This window comes from Mastomys coucha, unplaced genomic scaffold (genome assembly GCF_008632895.1).
Source record: "Mastomys coucha isolate ucsf_1 unplaced genomic scaffold, UCSF_Mcou_1 pScaffold8, whole genome shotgun sequence".
NCBI lineage: Eukaryota > Metazoa > Chordata > Mammalia > Rodentia > Muridae > Mastomys > Mastomys coucha.
In genome coordinates, this window is record NW_022196914.1 from 42,428,598 (window position 1) to 42,450,295 (window position 21,698).

Genomic DNA, 21,698 nt, shown 5'->3' on the forward strand with positions numbered 1-21,698 from the left:
TTAATAAATGTTTTTCTTGCACCCCCAAACACAGCTTGAATTCATCCCACATTTGTAGCCCCTATCTACTGAAGAGTACACAATCTTTTAGGTTTTTATTATTTTTTTTTGTTCCTTTTGTCTCTCCATTCCGGCTGTCCCTCTTGTCTGTCATTCTGTGCCATGCACTCTACTGTTGATGTTCCCTGGGTATACATGCTGCATTTCCCTATGTGGATTCAATTTGTCCTTTGATTGTTGCGGACATTTCATTGTATTTACAACTTTCTCTGAGTTTGTCCTGTTGATTTGCCATCCCTAGACACTAAGTTGGCCTGTTCTCTAAAACTTATTTGCAATCTTAAATCAACTTCTGGAGTGTTTTTGGTTGTTTCCAGATTTATAAATATTGTAGCAAACCTAGAGTTGTTCTACCATGATCGTGTGTTAATAACAACCATATCCCAAGCCTGAGCGCAGTTTATCTGGCACACAAAGCACCTGCTGAGTTACATCACAGCCAATTACTACAACACACTGGGGACTGCTGTAGGCAGCGAAATCACAAATACACAAATGTGGAAAACTGATTTTAAGCAGACTGTATTAAAAGGACATTTGTTTACATTATGAGGTAAAAAAAAGTTAGTTTTCTTGTCTTTCTTCAGCAGGGAATGTATAAAATATAAAAGCTGAATTTCCCATCAGTCCCCCTGTGCTGGCAAGTGGGAAAACATCAAACATATGGACAGAGGGATACAAGTGCAACTCAGTGAGTAGGTGCACTCAAAAATGCAAAGAGTTCAGACGCTTCACTGAATCGTAAGAATCTACTATACTCTGTATGCTCATGCAGCCCTCTAACTTACTACATGCAAAGCAACCTTTCATGTCATGGAGTCTCCAGCTCTCAATAGAAGTAAGTCATTGAGAGGAGGGGAAGGAGGCCATTATAAGTCAATAGAGGTGTAATGCTGGTTATAAATGATAACAATGAATGCCAGGCACAAAGAGGTAATCTGGGCAATGAGCTTAGCAAAGTTCTCCTAGAGATTCAAAATTTGCTTAAGTGCAAAGTTTCTAAACAACTCTTCCCCTTGCCCCTCAAGAAATCCTCCTTAATTTAATCAAGAGTTTCCAAAGATATCTGATCATGGAAACGTTTTCCTTAAAATTTCATTATTCATATTCTACACAAAAACTGTATGGAGCAGCAACTTGGAAATAACCTCTGTAGGCTATTTCAGGGAGACAGAAATATAAACTATTTGTTTGCATTGGAGATTCAAAGTTATTAAACTTTAAGCACACAATGTAGGAAAGACGAATGTCACTACACTGAGGTGGCAAACTGCTGTTTTCAAGAACTCTTTATAAATATCACCTACTTTATTAAGTACTTGATAAGTGTCAGGAAATTAGCCTGCTCACAAATACTGTTTGTTCAGTCCTCACACCTCGCTCTGGTTAAACACTGTTGCTCTCATTTGAACTTTGGAAACCAAGTGTCATCAGCATTAACAAATTTACCTAGATCCATATGGTATGAAATGGTAGGAAGAAGATTTCAAGTAGTTTAAGGTTACTTCCAATAATACAAAAGAACCACAATTGAAAGGAAATGTAGTTGATAAAATTAATGCAAATGCAGGTGACCTAAGCAATCTGTTGTAGTATAGAAATGACACTAAAGCATGTCAGAATTTAAGAGAATAAAGCACTGAGCCAATGACGTGAGCTGAAGGACTGATAAGGAATCTAAGAACTACCAAAGCCATGGTGGAACAGAGAGATCATGGGGGGTGAAGAGGTGCCAGCAGCAAAAGCTGTACAAAAGGAAACGTTCACCCACGTTTCTGATGCAAGAGATTTGTTTAACATGGAAAGTACCGCAGTATAGAACAGCAAGTTTCGAACAGATTGGGGAGCACAAATTGCATGTGTGGAGAAGGTACATTATGTTTCAGAAGGATTAAAAGAAGCTATCAATAGCAGTTATCACAGGAGGAGTGGGGAGAGGGCACTTATTTTTCATTCCTCTGTACTGTGGAGTTTCATACCAAAAGCACATGGTTGTTCTGTTTGTTTTGCTAGAATATAACATAAATATGGGGAGACTTCTGGGCTAAACTGATGCTGGGCTGACTGAGGGAGTTGTACCCAAACATATGTGCATGTAAATACTAAAGGGACATAGGCAAGAGAAAGAGACTGGAGCACTGGGGATAAGGGTGAAGCATGCACTCCAGGATTTAAGGACTTCCCAGGAAAAAACTCAAGTAAAGCCTTAGGCAAGAAGTCACGTTTTCCTAGAAGCTCTTACATAATTTTTAAAAAATACAAAGACTGGAGAGATGGCTCAGCAGTTAAGAGCACTGTCTGCTCTTCCAGAGGTCCTGAGTTCAATTCACAGCAACCACATGGCTCACAATGGGATCTGGTGCCCTCTTCTGGCACTCAGGTGTATATGCAGATAGAATACTCATATACATAAAATAAATAAATCTTAAAAAAATAAAAAATATATACATTCCTTGTAAAATGGTGCTCATATTACAAGAGAACAACATAATACACACAACTATATATGAATAACAATCTTAAGGATGCGATTGCAGAGACGATCCTAATCCCCAAGACTGCACATTGTGAGGTCAAGGCAAAGAACTGATGTGAATGACAAGAGCTGGCAAGAGTAGCATAATCGATAGGCAAACATGGGGTTGGTGCAGCAGAGGAAACGGGGTTGCCTTCTTAGACTGAATGGGAGTAGGGACGAAAATGTCCCTGCCATCCCAAAAGTCCAATCTACATCCTTAACAAACTTCCTTTCTTCTCTCATTTCCCCAGGACTGTTTTCCTTCTCATAGCATACCTAAAAAACGTTCCTAAGAAGTTTCTCAGCTAAGGGAACAGCATGAGAGGGAAGGATGCTAGTGAGGACTCTCGGGAGTGAGACAGATGCAAGGCATGCAAGGGCCACAGGAACGGGCAGAAAGCAAAAAAAGATAAATGGTAAGCAGAAATCTAGCACCAATAGGCCATTGGAAGCAGGAGGAGGGATGCGCAGAGCTAGCTCCCCTTCAGAGTGTCCTTAACTCACATCTCTGTAGTGGCTGCTTGAGACATTACCTCAATCCCACTATCCAAGCGTCAATGTCTTTAAAAATCTAAGTCTAAGTCTGATGTTCTCTTTGAGAGCAAGAGATCATGTCTCACTATTAACAAGTTGGCTGGATGTCTATAGAGTTGACATTGTCTTGGAGACACTATCAATGTTTTGAACCACTATAGAAGTTCTATACAGTTAGGGTAGTAAAGACCAATGTCAAAAGAAAATAGAAGAGCATCAGACTCAGCAATGACATAAGAAATGGCTGCAGAAAGGCTGGCTTTGGAATGACACTGGGATGTGTGGTCAGTCTGGCCAACTCAACCTTCAGTCAGGAGAGGAACGTGACAGAAAGGCACTTTGGACTATTACAGAGGCACAGTCTGAAGCATGCAATCTCATCCCCGCTTCCCTCTTCCTCCTGCTTTCCCCTGTCTCTTCTCTTTCCCTTTCAATGCACATTGATTTAAAAAAAAATAGAAAAATTGAATACTAGCATGTGAATTCATAAGCAATACCTCAAGGCTCTGTAAAAATTAAGAGAAATGTTAAAGGAGTCCAGAGGCAACTGTACCTCATCAAAATATAGTGTCCCATTCAAAGGACTGAGGTCTTCTTTGGCCTTCTCTTCAATAGCCCAGTGAAGTCGGACAGCTCCTTTTCCTCCTGGGGACCGGACGACAGTCAGTGTCACATATGAATCAGGGTCATCAGACAAAAGGGATCCATCAATCATTACCTGAAAGAAATAAAATCCAGTAAGGCAAGCACATTAAAAATATCAGAAAAATAGTCTTATTAGATTGTGATCATTATAGTTTGATTTGAGATTCAATTCACAACTTGTTATCACATGGCTGGTAAAAAGGTCTCCCAAACTTGTTTCTTTTCTACACATTACATCACTTGGTATTTCAAATTTCTCTTGAATATTTCCTCTTCCGAGAGTCCTTCGTGTGTGTGAAAGCAGGCACACATGTGCCACTATATATGCATGGTTGTCAGAGTACAACCTTGAGCACTGGTCCTTTGCCTTCCACCTTGTTTGAGACAAGGTCTCTTGTTGGGCCACTATAAACACTAGGCTAGCCAACTAACAAAGTTCTAAGGATTCTCCTGTATCCACCTCCCACCTCTCAATACAGAGTGATTTGCATAACAATGCATGCCACCCTCTCACCCCATCCCCCATGGCTCATATATTTGAATGTGTCATGAGCCATAATGAGTCAAGCTAATAACTATGAGGTGGTCATCCTGAAATGGCCTGCTTCAGATTATTATATAATCTGTGACAGGTGTGCTTTTATTAAACAAGGATGTGTAAGGGACTAATTTTAGGAAAGATTCCTGCTATTAATATGCTTTTCCTGTTATTATTATATATATGTAATAATCACGAAGTAATAGCACAACCCTTTGGAGCTGATCTCTGCAGATCCATGAAGTTGTACTGTCTTGTAGTGATGCTATGTAGACAAATAGATGACTTAAGTCTTAATAATGATCCTATAAGAATTCCTAAAATTTTGTCTGTGATTATTAAGCTCTTTTATAATAGGACTACTATTACATCCTTTTCTGATAGTCAAAACTGCAATGGAACTCTGCCAGTCTCCCAAATGTCAGCAGTTAATTGCTCTTAGATGGTAACCAGACATTCTCCTACTCAGAGAACATTCCAAGATGTTGTAAAACAATTAAGGAACTAATGATTTATTATAGATGTTAGGACAGAAGATAAAATATTGACTGGGTTTATCTATACAAAACTTCACTTAAACTTAGTTATGGTTTTAAACCTTCAGTGAACCTGTGGAGCTGAGACGGATGATGGATCTTTAGCTAGATAACTACTCCTAATGGATATGCATGTAAACATTCTCTGTTGTAAAGTTTTATTTCAATTTATGATTTTATTTTCTGTGTGAACTTGATGAACTTTTTAACTTGTGATCATGTATTCTGAAAGATGCTTAAGGGCTGAGAACACAGAGAAGAATCAGGACTGGGGGACAGAGGTGAGAAGAACTGAGCTGAGGGAGGAACTGAACTGAGGAGAAGATTTTAGACAGAACACTTTTTAGATTAGAAGGAGATGCAGAGTGGAATAACTTAGAAACTATAGGTAACATAAAATACTAAGAGAGCAATGTGCAGAATGCAGAGGGAAAGAGGAAAAAAGAAGATGCTGCAGAGAGCAGAAGGAGCAGGCAGGCTTCTCCTTACCATGGGACAGAACAGGTCCCATGGTAAGGACAAGGTAGGCTTAGTTTTATTAAAAGAAATAAAGCTTTTTTCTTACAAACATGGATTTAATTTATTTAGCATTAAAGGGGTAGAAGCCTTTTCTTTCTCTATTTAATAAAGATTGGAGCTCCATTCTCATCCAGAATGAGTGAGTTCTTTCTGCACCGGTACTTGGTCTTTTGCTCCATATACATATGTAAGTATGGATATGTGTATAAGTATGTAATTGTGAGAATACATGCAAGCTGGGCCCAACTGGGTATGAATGGATAGGTATAAATTAAAAAAAAAATGAGCATGAATAAATCTGCATATGAATTTGTGTGAGATTATGAATATTTGTTTATGTAAAAGTTTTCCCTTCTGTGTTATTCTCTTCTCCTGGTTCAAAATAAATTTATGGCTCAAATTTCCCCCTAGCCCGACAAGCAAGAGGCATCTGGACAATTGGGAAAAGGCTCTAGCAATCAATCCTTGACTTACTCTCCTGCTGTTTTAGGATGAGGTGCTAAGTGCCAGAAACTGCAGTTTCAGGCCTCAGGATCACAGAAGGCAGGTCAGCTACAATAGCATAGTAATTTAGACTTAGATAAGTAAACTTTTTATTATACAGCAACCCTAAATTTCTTGTAAGACATTTCGTGGAACTGTTTGGGGAAAGAATTAGTAAGTGTGGTCTTGATAGAGGAGATTTGTCACTATACAGAAAGCATGGGCCCGGGCGGTGGTGGCGCACGCCTTTAATCCCAGCACTTCGGAGGCAGAGGCAGGCAGATTTCTGAGTTCGAGGTCAGCCTGGTCTACAGAGTTTCAGGACAGCCAGGGTTATACAGAGAAACCCTGTCTCAAAAAACCAAAACCGAACCAAACCAAACCAACCAACCAACCAAACAAACAAACAAAAAAACACGGGCTTTGAGGTTTCAAAAGTCCATGCCAGACCCAGTCTCTCTCTCTCTCTCTCACTCACTTTCTCTCTTTTACTTTCTCTCTCCTTCTCTCTCCTCCCTCACTCTCTCTCTCTTACTTTGTCTCTCTCTCCTTCCCTCCCTCTCTCTCTCTTTCTCTCTCCTTCTCTCTCCTCCCTCCCTCTCTCTCTCTCTTACTTTGTCTTTCTCTCTCTCCCTCCCTCCCTCCCTCTCTCTCTTACTTTGTCTTTCTCTCTCTCCCTCCCTCCCTCCCTCCCTCTCTCTCTTACTTTGTCTTTCTCTCTCTCCCTCCCTCCCTCCCTCTCTCTCTCTCCCTCCCTCCCTCACTTCCTCCCTCCCTCTCTCTAGTCCCTCTCTCTGTGCTTCTCCCTTTCTTTCCCTCTCTCTCCTGCTTGTTCATCAGCTATAAGCTCTCAGCTCATGCTCCAGTACCATGCCTGCCTGACTGCTACCATACTACACACCATGATAGCCATAGGCTCATCCTCTGAAACTATAAACAACCCCCATAAATGCTTTCTTTTAAAAGTTTCCTTTGTTATGGTGTTTATTCACACCAACAGAAAAAAAAACTAAGAGAGCATAAGAGAACTGGGATTACAAATGAGCCCACTATAGATTTGACTCTTATGTAGGTTCTTAGGATTTGAATTCAGATCCTCTCATTGACTTCTCTCCTGAGCTACCTCCTCCCTTCTTATAGGAGATACTTAACATTAATTTACTAGCAACAGCACTTCTTATGCTTAAGTCTAATGAAAAGATATGTCATAAGGGAATTATATGTGTTCAGTAGGGGCAGAAAAGTCCAATGAAACCTCTAATACTCAGTCAGATTTGAAATGTAACTGAATGTTTTCGATTTTGAAGACAAAAATATAACATAATCTTGTTTTTGTGTTGCTTTGTCCACTAGGTTCTATGTTAGAATCAAGTTCAGAGATTTGGAGCTAACTGGCGTTCATTAAGCCTTTATTGTGTTATTTTTTGCATACAGTTTATTTTTATTTAAGCTCCATAAAACTCTTAGAAATCTGAAGACCAAATACATACAGATATTAGGATAAAATGAGTGTAAAATCTAATTCAAGTATTTTGACTCCATACTAAGTACTGTTCACACCACAACTTAGGCACAAGAAACTTTATAACAAAGAAGGGATCAACTATAAACATTCTGCGTGCTTATTTTATGCCTAGCTTGGAATATACATATAGATATCTACATGTCTATGTCCTTACATATTGCCTGTGATCATCTTATTTTGATGGGCTTACACTAACAATTTTTTTCTCAATGTTTTTCAGTTTCCTTTCTAATCTGTTACCAAATACTGTACCTACTGTGTACAACATTGTCTGTTTCACATGTATGTTGGAAAGTAAGATGCTTTGTGGAAAGAAAGACAGGATATAATGACAACAAATGCAGAAGGCTGCATGACAATTATACTAATTCTATCAAGAGTCAGAATATCAACTGCACTTATGAATGCAAGTCGTAGGTGTGAGGGTTCTACATGCATCAACACATGTAGGTATGAGGGTTCTACATGCATCAACACATGTAGGTGTGAGGGCTCTACATGCATCAACACATGTAGGTGTGAGAGCTCTACATACATCAACTCATGTAGGTGTGAGGGCTCTACATACATCAACTCATGTAGGTGTGAGTGCTTTACATGCATCAACTCATTTATTCCTTGTAGTTGTTATGAAAAAAATCACAATAGGATCTAGGTGCCTAATTTTACTTTTAGAGTAAGACAAAGAGTAACTTGAGGCTAGTAGATTAATTCCTCAGTCATGCTTAAGTTGGGTTTAGAGTACTAATGTTAATAACAGCAATTAAGATAAAATGAATAAACAAAAATTATTTGTGAATAGTAAAATGACTTCTTGTTCTTAGGCAGAGGAGCTCCAAAACAAACTGAATGCCCAAGTTCAAAGTCTTGACTTACTGAAGAACTAAACAATAAGCCATGAAATTATTTTCATCAAATTGTTTTCCATAACAGATGGAATGGCTTATAAACACAGATTCCAGTATCCAAGTTCATGTGTGATAATGTTACAAACAAAAATATTTTATAAGGTTTTACGAATTGAAGATTTGAGCAGTTAATTCTGTTCAGATTTTAAAGATTAAATTACATATTCATGAGTACTACAATATGTCAACAAATATTATATATGCCAATATTTTAAGAAATATGTGATCAGAAATACCAAAGATAATAATGGTTTTTATCTCAGGAACGTATACATTTTGTGATGTTAGCTTATCAAAAGTCACTCAAAGAATTCTGCCTGTTCCTTTCTCAAGGCAGAAAATATTTTACTTAGTTCTAGAAAAATTATGCTTATTAAAAGTCATATTTTCTTGTGAAATTGAAATTATACTGACAAAATCATTAGATAATATCTAGGCTGTATTTAAAGGTTCAAGCATCTGAAAAGTTGAGATCTCATAGACAAGTTGTAAAGCTCTAGACTTACAGCCACAGAAAAGTAACAAGAGGGCATCAGAGTAGCGGGCTTATTGCCAAAGAGTACCTGCGACTAATGACTGATTGCATGATTGACAAGATAGTGAATTGGGACAGACAGCCAGAGGAGTTTTTCAGTAAATATGAATTATCTAAGGATCTTTATGATTACCTCAGATTGGAGTTGTCTTTAAGAGATAAATTTAGAATAATTATATATCATCACACACAAATTGTTATGATGGAGATTTTTTTTCCTACTTTTATATTTAAGAGGATGTTCATGTTGAAACTGTCACCAAACAGAACTACATAAACATTGTATGCTTGCAATTGGTTAAGCTTTGTAACTCCACTCAAGAGCTAAATCTGGAATAAGTGGGTTCTTTCTTTCAGATCTTGGAAGAAAACTGAAGAGCAAAAGGAAAGAGATAAGGGAAAACGCCGGTGGCAGGAACAGAGAATATAATCCGATATTTCGCTCACTATAATTCAAGGTAAAACTCCAGTACAATGGATGGATAGCAATAATTCTCACACCTGAACCTAAGATACAACCCGAGACCAGCAAGACCAGGGGGAAAGGTGCTCCCCACAAGGACAGCATTCTGGCAGGAAAACAGGCAGAAAGCAGAAGGCATGGTAAGAAGGACACCTTGGTCTACCAGAAGTGGTGAAAAGGAATCTGCCGCTCTCTGTGGAGATCACCTGCTGTGACCAACGCTCACTGGATCAAACTGTGTGCAGAGGCTGCCGCAGTGTTTCCTAGGGCAACAGCCTACTCAACGACCATTCTTGAAGAGAGATTCATTAAGTGGAGGGTAATGAGAGGCTTCAAAACTCCGTGAAAAGTTGGGGAAAAGCAGTCCCCTGACATATTTAACTTACAGTTTTCTCTTGAAATCCAAACATTCCAAAGGGCGAATCATTCGGTGGTATGACAACATTCACCAAAACATCATCTCCTAGTCGGCCACCACCAGTCACGTTCACTAAAGAGATGCTGAATGTTTCCAAGAGCTCAAACTCAGTATCATCAACTATAGTTATGTGTATTGGTGCAATGACCTATGAGACACAAGGTGAGGAGAGGAGTCAGAGGGACAGAGGGAAGAGCAGGGAAAGATACCATGTAATAACAATGTTTCCTCATAAATATTTTCGTTATTTTTGATGAGTGAAACAAAACACAGTAGAAAAGAAAAAAAAGCAGGATTTTGCATATTATATCCATAATACATTTAAGATAATGTACATATAGTGTTCTCCAACGTTAGAAATTTAAAATCTATTATTTTCAAGGTTAATTACAAATTTAATAAGACATAGGCTATTTTATTAGTGATGTAAAAAGTAATGGATTTTTAAACAAAAATTTATAAATGGTATGCAGTTTCTAATAACCACACAAGCATAAAACCCAGTGTGCCCAATATTACTACTACATGACAATAGAGAATGAAACCACAGAACAAGCAGTGTGGGCTGGAGAGAGAGCTTAGGGGTAGAGAGCGCACACTGCTATTGGAAGGAAGCCAAGGTGGTTTCCAGCACCAAGTCAGGTGGTTCACAATCACTTGTAATTGCCCCATTCTGGCTTCCACGAGAACCTGCCCACATATGCACCAACCCACACACAGTCACAAATATAATTAAAAGAAAAACAGATCTTTGAAAAACATTATCACTGGTCTCTCCAATCAAACCTGCAAAGAGAAAGGAATGAGGAAAAAATGAGCCGTTAAAATATATTGATATTGATATGATATTATGACTATTGATCAGACTCATCAGGATCTGTGTGAAACATTTTAATAAATGTAAAACAAAATTGGGCCCCGCCTGTGATTTCATATGTGGTCATAAACATACTTTGGCTCCATTGTCACGTTCAAACTTTTGTCTGTGCACTATAGCTAAGCTGCAGTATTTTAATACACTGAGCATGAAATAAATGGTTTTCCATCTAAAACATTTCACAATTGGGGAAAGCAAGAAATTGAGATGCCACACTCAGGTAAGCAGAATGAAATAAATAAAACCAAATGAGACCACTGCTTGCTGTCATTGCCACACTTCAAATCTGTCCCATAGAATAGAATATATTGCCCCCATGTCAGGAAATTTAAAAAACAATGATACAGAGAGTTCTGGTAAATGATGACACTTTATGTTCAGGCTTGGCAGAAAATGCCGAGAGTCCAACTGCTTCAGGAAAAAGCCAATTTATGTGTTACTGTTGTAACATAAAAATTCCCCCCTTACCTGTGTTACCCTCACCTCGGACTTGGTAGGAAACATTTCAAAGTTCTGTCTTTAATAAACAATCGTCGACCTTATAGGTTTTTGTGTACAGAACATCTAGGTTTGTGTGTGTGTTTTAGCATTACTGCACTCTTAGGAACCACTGATGAGTTCCACATGCTATGTGACCCTGTACAGGAAAAATCAGGCTAAACTTAAAGTAGATTGTGTTATCTGAATGAGTTACAAACATGCATGTGGTCCATATGTCTTTCTCTTTACTAAGAGTGTGTGCTGAGGAAATGGCTCAGGCGGTGAAATACTTGCTATACAATGTGAGAACCTGTGTTTGGATCTCGGGAATTCATGGAAAGCCAGATGTGGTAGCACACACCTGTCAGCCAAGCAGAGAACAGAGACACCATACAATCTCACCAGCCAACTAACTTGCCACGTGCAGTCAGGGAGGAGCCCTCTCTCAAATACAGTAAAAGGTATGGACAAACATTTGAAGTTGTCCTCTAACTTCACACACACACACACACACAGACACGCACGCGCGCGCATACCCCCCCCCCCCCGACACACACACACAGGCTTGCACGCACAGAAAGACAAAGATTTCTAAGTTTATAATAAATTTATATGTAAATTTATAAAACTGTACTATTTGTACATATTACAAGGTACCAGGCTTATAAACCAGTAACACTGAGGAAATATATTTATTGATTGTTTAGCCTAATGCTAGAATACTGTTTTTCCAATTTTCCCAAAACTTAACTATTTTGCTCCTATTTTATCATTTTTCTCTTTTAACAGAAAGCTTTGTATAGTAATAAGTATCCACACACTACAAGTTCTCCACTTAAAAATATCTACATCTGAGTGTGCTCAGAAGACCTGAACAAAGCATAAATATTTTTAACAGTATTCATACAAATTAAAACTCTTTTGAGGTTTCATCTTTCTACAATCAGAATGCCTATAACAGAAAGCAAATAATGACGGAAGGCAGAGATGCAGGAAAGAGAAACACATACGGACTGTTTGTAGGATATAAATGGCTTTAGATGCTACAGAAGTCAGTGCAGAAATGCTTTAAAAGCTAGAAAAAGCCCAACCATATGACCCTGCTAGATTACTCCTGAGAACACACCTCAAAGTCTGTCCACATCATACTATAGAGACACTCGTACATTCATACTCATTGGTGCTCTATTCCCAATAACCAGGAAATAGAACCGGCCAGTCTACCAACTGATGGACAAAGGAAATGTACAAGATAAACACAATAGAATCTTATTCGTTGGCAAAAACTGGACTATAAAAACTATAAAACATGTGAGAAAATGGAACTAAAATTACAAAATACTGTGTGAGATTTCCATCCCTCCTCTCCCAAAAAAAGAACCCTGTATAGTCTGTCTAATACATGAGATCCCAGTCTCAAGCTCTCGGAGTAGTGTGTTACTTGAATGCAGTGCCTTATAGCATAAGGCAGGGAGAAAGAAGGGGACTGCTAACCAGGGAGGGAAGAGAATGAAGGAAAGAACAGGCACATGTAATTGTGGGGATGGGGAGACTGGAGAGGGGAAGGTCTAGAGTAGAGACCCTGTGGGGTGTGAAGGAGAAAGTACACAGGAAAGGACTAACCAAACCAGCAACACGTGGGAAAACATTGGAAATCTGCTTTTTTTGTATGCTTATTAAATGGTGTAGCATTTTAAAATGCATTTGAACGGAGATGCCCAGTGTGGGTAAACGATGTACCTCCTTGAAATCACCATAGGTTATTAAAAATTCCAGTACCAGGTGTGGGCTACTTCCCTACTGGTTGTTGGCTTAGGAGGTCCCCCAAACAATACAACCTATTGTCACTGCTAGCCCACCAGAATGTGATGGTACAAACTGGTTGAAGACACCAGCCTCATCTGGAAGATACCAAACACAGAAAGCAAGCTACCACTAAACAGGGAATCCTTCCCTCTGGCTATCTGTCATGGTAGCAGAAGATGCAGCATAGACTGCTTGGAAAGAAGAGCTATCCCCAGTCAAGCGAGAGGGAAACCCAGCTAGCTGCAATACTGCCCCCACAGTAGTGATCTGACTGGGGAAATAGTGCGACGCTTATGATGGGACCAGCCAACAGCCCCATGATTGGATCTGAGGCACATTCCCCAGGAGGGAGCCCATGTCCAGTGTTGTGCACTTATTCCAGAGCATAGAGTTGTGGCCCATGAGTAGGAGAACCTATTACTAGTAAAGACACATGTTAAACTGCCTCCCAAACACCCAGGGGCATATGCAGAGGTTTGTTCTGCTCTCATCCCTCATCAGGAAACTTCGTAAAACTGCAGGCAGCAGCCAGCCAGAGATCCATTAACTCGTCAAAATAACAAGAAGAACTGCTCATAAGTGTGGCCAAATAGAGAGCATATATATATCACCTCCTTAAAGGCTCGGGGAACATCATGGAAGGGTGGGTAGAAAGATCTTACAAGCCAGGGGATAAGGAGACACGCCACAGAAAGATGCTGGACATGACATACACAGTTATTGACTCTTGAATTTTACTGAAGATGGGATTTCGTGTGTAAGACCTGCATAAGATTATGCCTGTGAGCATTTCATCAGGGATGGAGGAGGGCCCATAAAGTCCGATCCTGCCTTGAGGCACTATAGGCAATTAATGGATGCTTAGGAGGAGGCTGTCAGATTTTTCAGCAGTGTAGCCAATGGAATGTAGCCCATACTCTTGGAAATACGTTCCCACCCATGGTCATTCAAGCAACCAAAGCAAGCGTGGTCACAGACAGGGAAAGACGTGGAATAGTACTGGGAATCTCTGCAGGAAAAGTTTCAGTGGGGCAGAGGCGAGAGAGGAATGACAATTATGTATCTAATTCACTATTAAATCAGCGATTGTTCTGCACATAATTAAAAATAAAAGCAGAAAATACCAATTTATAAACATTTTTTTAAAAAATAAAATAATTAAACTAAAATAAAGAACAGAATAGTGAATCAGGCTTTTTTAAAAATATTTTTTGTTAAGAACCTATAGAGCACACAATTTCTATTTCAAATTAAAGAAGAGTTCAAAAAAAAAAAGGTGGATCCTTGTTTCTTGGGATTCTCTTTCTGGGACTGGAGAGATGGCTCAGTGGTTAAGAGCACTGACTGCTTCTCCAGAGGTCCTGAGATTAATTTCCCGCAACCACATGGTGGCTCACAGCCATCTGTAATGTGATCTGATGCCTTCTTCTGGTGTGTCTGAAGACAGTGCCAGTGTACTCACATATATAAAATAAATAAGCGTTTTAGAGAATTCTCTTTCTGTAGGATGCAGAAAGATTGTTAAGAGCCAGAGGTGATGTGTGATTTCACGGAGAGTGTTCTCCAGACACAGCACCCTGATGCATGCCCTGTGCATCACAGAGACTGTAGCAGCATGCACAGGGCCTACATAGGTTCGAGCTATGGGGTCCCAGAGCAGAGAGGAGGAGGTGGACCCAGACCCCTACCCCTAACCAAGAAGCTATCTGCAACTGACACCAGCTGGTGAAGGAAAAGTTAGTTTTCTCCAGTGGAGGCTCACAGGGTATATTTGCCGCACTTCAGAGCAGGCCCCATGCCCAGGAATAGTTCGCCAACACAAAACAAATGCAGTAACGTTTTTGTAGACATTTTGTCTCATTAGCTTTACTTGGGCATTTTTTTCTTTTGCTTGTTTATTTGGGGTTCTATTTTTGTGATTCTGTATGTGTTTCTTCTATTTTGCTTTTTTTTTTTTTTTAAAGAGAAAGGGTGTAGGGCTGAGTGTGGGGAGGATTTGGATTGGAAGAAAGAAAAATGTTGATTAGAATACATTGCATGCATTTTTTTCATTAAACACCATAAAAATGAGTTCTCATCCTGTGATTATTAGTGTGCTATAGTAATTAATAATACATTTCATTTGGTAAAGAAAGAGACTAGAATGCACTTAGTAGTCACAAATGTATGTTCACTTGGTAGATGTTCACACATGCTTGAAGTCAAGCCTGTTCCCTAATGAACAACAATAAGTCTGTCCCTAATGAACGTACCTGTCCATCAGCAAATTGGAGCATCCCATGAGGCGGTTCAAAGTCCTTCAGGCTGGCACTGTCTGGTGTTGCTTTCCAATAAACATTCACTGTCTCAAAGCTTCCAGCCATCCGGACAACAGAAACTTGAAGAACATTCAAAGGCGGAGGCCCCTCATGAGCAGTAATGACTCCACCAACATCCTTGAACAAAGAATAGAGGTTGAAAGGCAGCTGAAAGTTCAGAACTCTCCTAAACAACAACTTGCTGAATTTATTATTCTCACTTACACGAGTAACAAGGTACTTAGAACTCAGAGCATAATGTAATGAAAAAAATTGTCTAATTCTGTGATCTGGCTAAAAGAACTAAAACTCGTTGATAATACAAATTGAATACTTATCGTAATATACATATCTCCAAATAAGTAGTAACATGCAAAGGCACTGGCCAAATCAGCAAGGGTCAGCTTTACTCAGTTTACTACAGATGAGAGAAATGTCATCTCACTCTGACAACATGAAAGTTAAAAATCCCCCTGGGATCATCATTTTCTTCAATCATTATCTCTGCTGATTCCATCCTTGGCCTCCGCACACGGGGCTGCTCTGCAGGGAAGTTGGGGTTCACCAGGTTCATTGCAGCGATGGTGACAATGAGTCCTTCGTCCAGCTCAGGAACTTCATCCTGGAGGGGGTGGGAGAGATGCTACATTTGATTGTTTGGGTCCTGGAGTGATGCCCAGGTTGGTCTCAAACATGTTGGCATGGGTGCCCCTCCCACATCCTCTTGAGCAGCTGGAGTTACATATATCTTCCCCCATGCTCAAGTGAATTTTTTTTTTTAAAAAACAATATGTTATTTGTATTGTAAAACCAACATATTCAGGTGAAATGATTTCTTGCTATATTTTAACACGTCCAATACCTTCTCAGAGCATCCTCGGAATCTATGATATATTTAAGACTAATGATGGATGATCTTTCAAAGGTACTCCCATAACTGCATTATCAAATGTTTAAAATCCTGTCCCATAATTTTGATTTCACCCTTTTGAGTACATCATATAAATACAACATCCCCCAAAAAATTTAGGAAAATTTGATAAAATTTACATATATTGTAAAAATATAAGTCCTAGATAGACATCTAGGTGTAAGAAAACATTATAGTCAATTTTGAAAAAAAAATCACTTTATTTGCATGAAAATAATAAAAAAAATCAAGATGTAGAAGTAACATACATAATAAAAACAAGGAAAGTTCCATTCTACCCCTCCCCCTTTCTGTGCTTTCCCTTCAGTCCTCGCTATTGGACAGGTAGGTAACTGGTATCAGCAAAACCCTAACAGGAACACAAATATTACTGTATCTATGTCTCAGCATGTGACACCTTCATATTGTGTAACAGGTATTATTATTAACCTCACATGCTATTATTTATAATATACTACTTAAACATTCCGTGGCATTGCATGTCACGGGGCCTTGTGCATGCTAGGCAAGCAATTAGCTCTGAACTGAATCCCCAGTCCCGATCATTGTATGTTCCTGTAATGTTATGAGACACTAAGTAGTAGCATCTTTGATGTTTTATGCCCATCTCGGGTGCATCTGCCTATTCTCTCCCTTTGTGGCTCTGCTTCTCTGGCTACATTTTCTCTTTAGACAGAAAGAGGAAGACCTAGTGTGATCTAGCCCACAAAATTAGACCTAGACCATCTAAATGTTCATCTATATTGAGATTACTGTATTACAAAGTGAAAATTCTCCCAGCCAACCAAACAACAAAAATAACTAGACTGACTAGGAGATTAAATTCATTCAGTCATTAAAGGAATTAACCAGTTATCTTCATAGTATGACCAATGAGACATAAAATCAATCAAAATTCAGCATTTCAAATGCATTCCCACTCTAAAACAAAAATAATACTCTTGTCATTTTCCATCCAATAAAATATTTGAGTGGTAAAATTTCACATTTGTATTTAAAAAGCACATTTTAACCATTATTCGCTATTGGAGAATTACAGGTTTATGGTTAAAAGCATGTTAGCTTATTTTACAGATGCATTAGAATCTGTACTTACTGGTAAAATGGCAACTTCAGCATGAGTTTCTTTTATGTTTTCTTTCATTATTATTACTGAGTCTTGCAACACAAAATCTTCATTCTCAGTAGCTTGATTATTGATGTGTAATAAGAAATTAGGTTTTGCTATCAAGTGAATGGATATGTCCCCAAATAGTCCTTTGTCTCGAATAATATGTAACTGAACAACAGTGATATTCCCTAGGAGATAAACATGCCTCAAGTTACTAAGCTGTTCCGTGTTCTGCTAATTTCGCCAGCACTCATGGTAGAATTCACACTCTAGACAGTTAAGGAAGTAGGGATTACACGAAGGCAGCATTCTAGGGAGGAGTCTTCTATTTTGTCTCCATTGTTCCCAAAGTTGTGCTCAGAATCGCCATGCACTCTTGCATTGCATCTGCTTTAGTCCCTCTGTCCTCACGATATACACTCCTATGCTTTCCATGTCACACAGAAGTAAATCTGATTGACGTCTTACAGCAGTGAACGTATGGGAGTAATACATAGGTGACAGTTGCATAATATTCACAAACGTCTTGAAAATGGGTATTTGAATACACCATCACACTTTAATACTAACCATTGAAAGAGTGATTTGAATTTCTACCGTGAGGTATCAATCACAAGGTTAAAAGTGTTTCCAAGAACCGAGTATTTTCTTTTTGTTCTTTAGAGTAAGATAATTTGTCATATAAAACGCTTAACGTGTTTATTAATTTCTCACCAGACTAAGAGCTTCTGATGGTTGTGATTATTTCCAAAAGGCAGAAGACAATTTCTATGTTTTCTACACATTTCTATGTTTTAGAAATGTTTACTGAATGAAAATAAATTGGCATTTTATTAATGTCTATTGTCTCGGGTGTTGCTCATACAGAGAGGCAAGGGCTCCGCAACATAACTACATGCCACTTGCCTATCAGCTCTGTGACAGAAGGAATCTGAAATCTGTTTGTCCGTTTCTTTATCTGAAAAGTTTCAAGCCATCTTGTAAGTTTGTTATAAACAAGTTTTATATAACATTCTATTTCAGTAGGTTGATTGATCATAACCTATTAGAATATTTATTCAACCAAGGAAATCAGAAACTATTTAGGTAAGCAGTTCATCACTGGCCACTGTATATATCACTGAGTGAAATCACTCTAATTCTTGTTTGGGGTAACAAAATCGATACTTCCAGCACCAAGTCTGTCTTCCAGTGTTGCTGACTGTTTCCTGTATCCACTGAGAGTACACAGGAAATCTCCACATGCAATGCAAGCAAGTAAAGAAACTATAAAAAAGAAAATAAAAGCCAGTTCTGCTACTAATGCAGCATAAATGAACATGTCTGTTATAAAAGCATGCTCTGAGAAATTAAAAGTACGGTGGTAAACATCATTACAAGGTCAGTCCTTAATTATAAAATTTAAATTAAATTAAAATTAATATGGCCTATTAAGCTGAGAAAGTCATATGAATAACGAAATGTACATTCCTTTCAAGTGGTATAATTAAAATGGCCAAGGAACGATTTCATTAGAACCTGACAAATCTTTACCAGGACTGACCTGTGGGCTCTGGCACTCTAGTGAAGAGAGACTCGGTGTGCCAGCTAACCACACCATAGGGTGAGTCACTGGGCAGGATGGTCAGCACAGACTTGCTTCTGCTCTGGTCAATTGTGGCACCTTTTGATGGGTCCTCGACCCCTTCTGTGACAATCCGGGTAAGTGATACAACGACAGCCTCAGATAATTCTGGCAGATCATCCGCAAGGACAGTCAGAGTGATTGTAGACAGTGCCTGGTCCTCTGCGAATGAAATCTAAGAAGGAGAGGTTTACATATACTACAATTAACATCATGGCAAGAGCAGTCAGAGTGATTGTAGACACTGCCTGGTCCTCTGCGAATGAAATCTAACAAGGAGAGGTTTACATATACTAGAACTAACATCATGGCATAAAAATGTCCATTTCTTATTTTCTCTTAATATGACCATAATTTATAAACCAAAGATGATTCTATAACACAATATGGATTTACAAACAAATCAAATGTCTTTTATATTAAGATTAGAAGACGGAAAAAATTAAAGCTCTTCAAAAACTTGAGTTAGTACTTATATTCAAACTGTCATATCTTGGTGCCTATTCTTCATTATACTGTAAAGAATCTAGTCTCAGGAATCTTAGTAGTTGATACTACACATAAACCACTAGAGAACAAAAGCAGGTAGTTTATCAGTTTAGATGTCTGAATCTACAAAATGTTTGCAATAATTGATGCTACAGATGGATGTTTCATTTCATAGATGTCATTTCTACACCACACATCCCATATTAATTCACAAATGAATCACTCAAACCATCATTGCAGGCCTAGCCCTCCACCTCTCCTACGAGCCAGACCCCTTTTATATAAATGAAATGTTATTGGGATGCAGCCAAGCAGACTGGAGTAAACACAGTTACTACCTGTAACGTCTGCTTTATGTTACTGGACAATTGTACTACAAAAACAAAGTCGTTTTTACAAAGACAACAAAACACAGTACATAAAATCAAAAGCATCTACTATGTGACCCCTTACAAAGTGTATCTACTGATTCCTACACTACATAAAAATAAATACCCACGGAAGGAGTTGCAGAGATTAACTATGGAGCAGGGACTGAAGGAAGGGCAAGCCAGCCTAAATATAGCTATCTCCTAAGAAGCTCTGACAGTACCTGACTAACACAGACGTAGAGGCTCACAGCCATCCATCGAACTGAGTACAGGGTCCCCAGTGAAGGAGTTAAAGAAAGGACCAATGGAGCTGAGGGGTTTGCAGCCCCTTAGTACGAACAACAATATGAACTAACTAGTACCCTCAGAGCTCCCAGGGTCTCAACCACCAACCAAGGACTGCACATGGAGGGGTCTGATTGTTTTGGCAGCATGTGTATAGTAGAGGGTTGCAAATTCGATCATCAATAGGAGGAGAGGACCTCGGCCCTGTGAAGGTTCTGTGCCTCAGTGTAGGGGAATGCCAGGGCCAATAAGTGGGAGAGGGTGGAGTGGCAGGCATGGGGAGGGAGGAGGCAACAGGGGTGTGTTCTTGTTGTTTTTGTTTGTTTGGTTCGTTTTTGGAGGGGAAACTGGGAAAGGAGAAATTTAAGTGTAAATAAAGAAAATATCTAAATAATAATAATAATAATTTTTCTACCTTGCTGCCTGGGCAAAGTGCAGGGCCTGCTCTCCTGAGTGCTGCTGCTGGTGGCCAGGGTGGAGAGGAGAGAGAGGGCATCTCTTTCCCTCACCTACACCATTGCACAGCAGGTGAGCATGGCAGACATGCAGGTGCACTGGCCTCATGGGCATGAGTGTGGGAAAGCTGCCCCCGTAACTTGTCTACATGCATTGGCATGGGCTAGGACAAGATGCTCTTCTCCCCTCGCACCAATCCAGCTATGGCAGACAGGAGAGCTGTCACTGAGGTCATGAGAGCAGGAAAGCTGGTCCTGCACATCATTGGCTACAATACTCAGGAGACTGGGACCTGCACCTCCCCTGGGCAATACAATATAGTCAACCCTGCTGGCATTGACACTGGTGAGTTGGCCAGAAGGGTGTGAGAGCAGGAGAGCTGGTTTTACCCCTAGTTGGCTACAGCATTGGGTGAGCTAGCCAGGACAGTTCTGGAGAGCGCTCTCTGGTGGTTTGGTTGTGGGACAGCTGGTGGGATGACCAGTTCAGCTAATACCAGGCCCAGAGGTGGAGCTTCCGAATGTAACTGGAACCAGGTTGGAAGCGTGACAAATAGCAGGAGATGGGCAGAGAGGTGTGGCTATGAGAGGCAGGCCTCAAACCAGGAGAGTAACAACACCACCCAGAGGAAGCTCCACTCCCAGGCTCTCTAACATGCCCTGGATCAGAGGTGAGGAGGACACAATATTTGTCTCAAAACTGGGTGTAACTGGGACCAGCAGGACCCAGGCACACAGGAACTCCACCAGCCCAGTGACACGGGTTCTTTCTGGTCTGTCTGGGCCAGTGCCCTTAGCAGACCTTAGGCACAAACTCTGCAGCCAGTCACACAACACCCAGAGGAATCTCCACTCCCAGACACTCTAATAAGCCCAGAATCACAGAGACAGCTTGACTTTGAGGAGTTCTGACACAACCAGGATCACAGGAAGGTCAGACTCCAGTCAGATTTAGCCAGGGCAGGTAGCACTAAAGATAACCAGATGGCAGGGGGCAAGTGTAATAAAATAAGCAACACAAACCAAGGTTACTTGGCACCATCAGAATCCAATTCTCCCATGACAGCAAGTCCTGTACACACTATCACACTAGAAAAACAAGATTCAGATCTAAAAATCACTTCTCATGATGATGGTACAGGACTTTAAGAAAGACATAAATAACTCCCTCAAAGAAATACAGGAGAACACAGGTAAACAGCTAGAAGCCATTCAAGAAGAAACACAAAATCCCTTAAAGAACTACAGGAAAACACAAACAGGTGAAGAAAATGAACAAAACCATCCAGA

General features: G+C 39.7%; 1 protein-coding gene across 4 annotated transcripts in view; it reads right to left on the reverse strand.

Annotated features, from left to right (window-relative positions):
- Window positions 1–21,698, reverse strand: part of Adgrv1 (adhesion G protein-coupled receptor V1) — a 543,529-nt gene that overhangs the window by 367,971 nt on the left and 153,860 nt on the right. For all 4 annotated transcript variants that reach the window (XM_031360570.1, XM_031360571.1, XM_031360569.1 and 1 more), the window contains 6 exons: window positions 18,728–18,983; window positions 17,170–17,372; window positions 15,588–15,764; window positions 15,098–15,280; window positions 9,651–9,830; window positions 3,666–3,830 (listed from right to left, as the gene is read on the reverse strand). In XM_031360570.1, coding sequence (XP_031216430.1) covers window positions 3,666–3,830; window positions 9,651–9,830; window positions 15,098–15,280; window positions 15,588–15,764; window positions 17,170–17,372; window positions 18,728–18,983 — 1,164 coding nt within the window. The remainder of the gene's footprint in view (window positions 1–3,665; window positions 3,831–9,650; window positions 9,831–15,097; window positions 15,281–15,587; window positions 15,765–17,169; window positions 17,373–18,727; window positions 18,984–21,698) is intronic.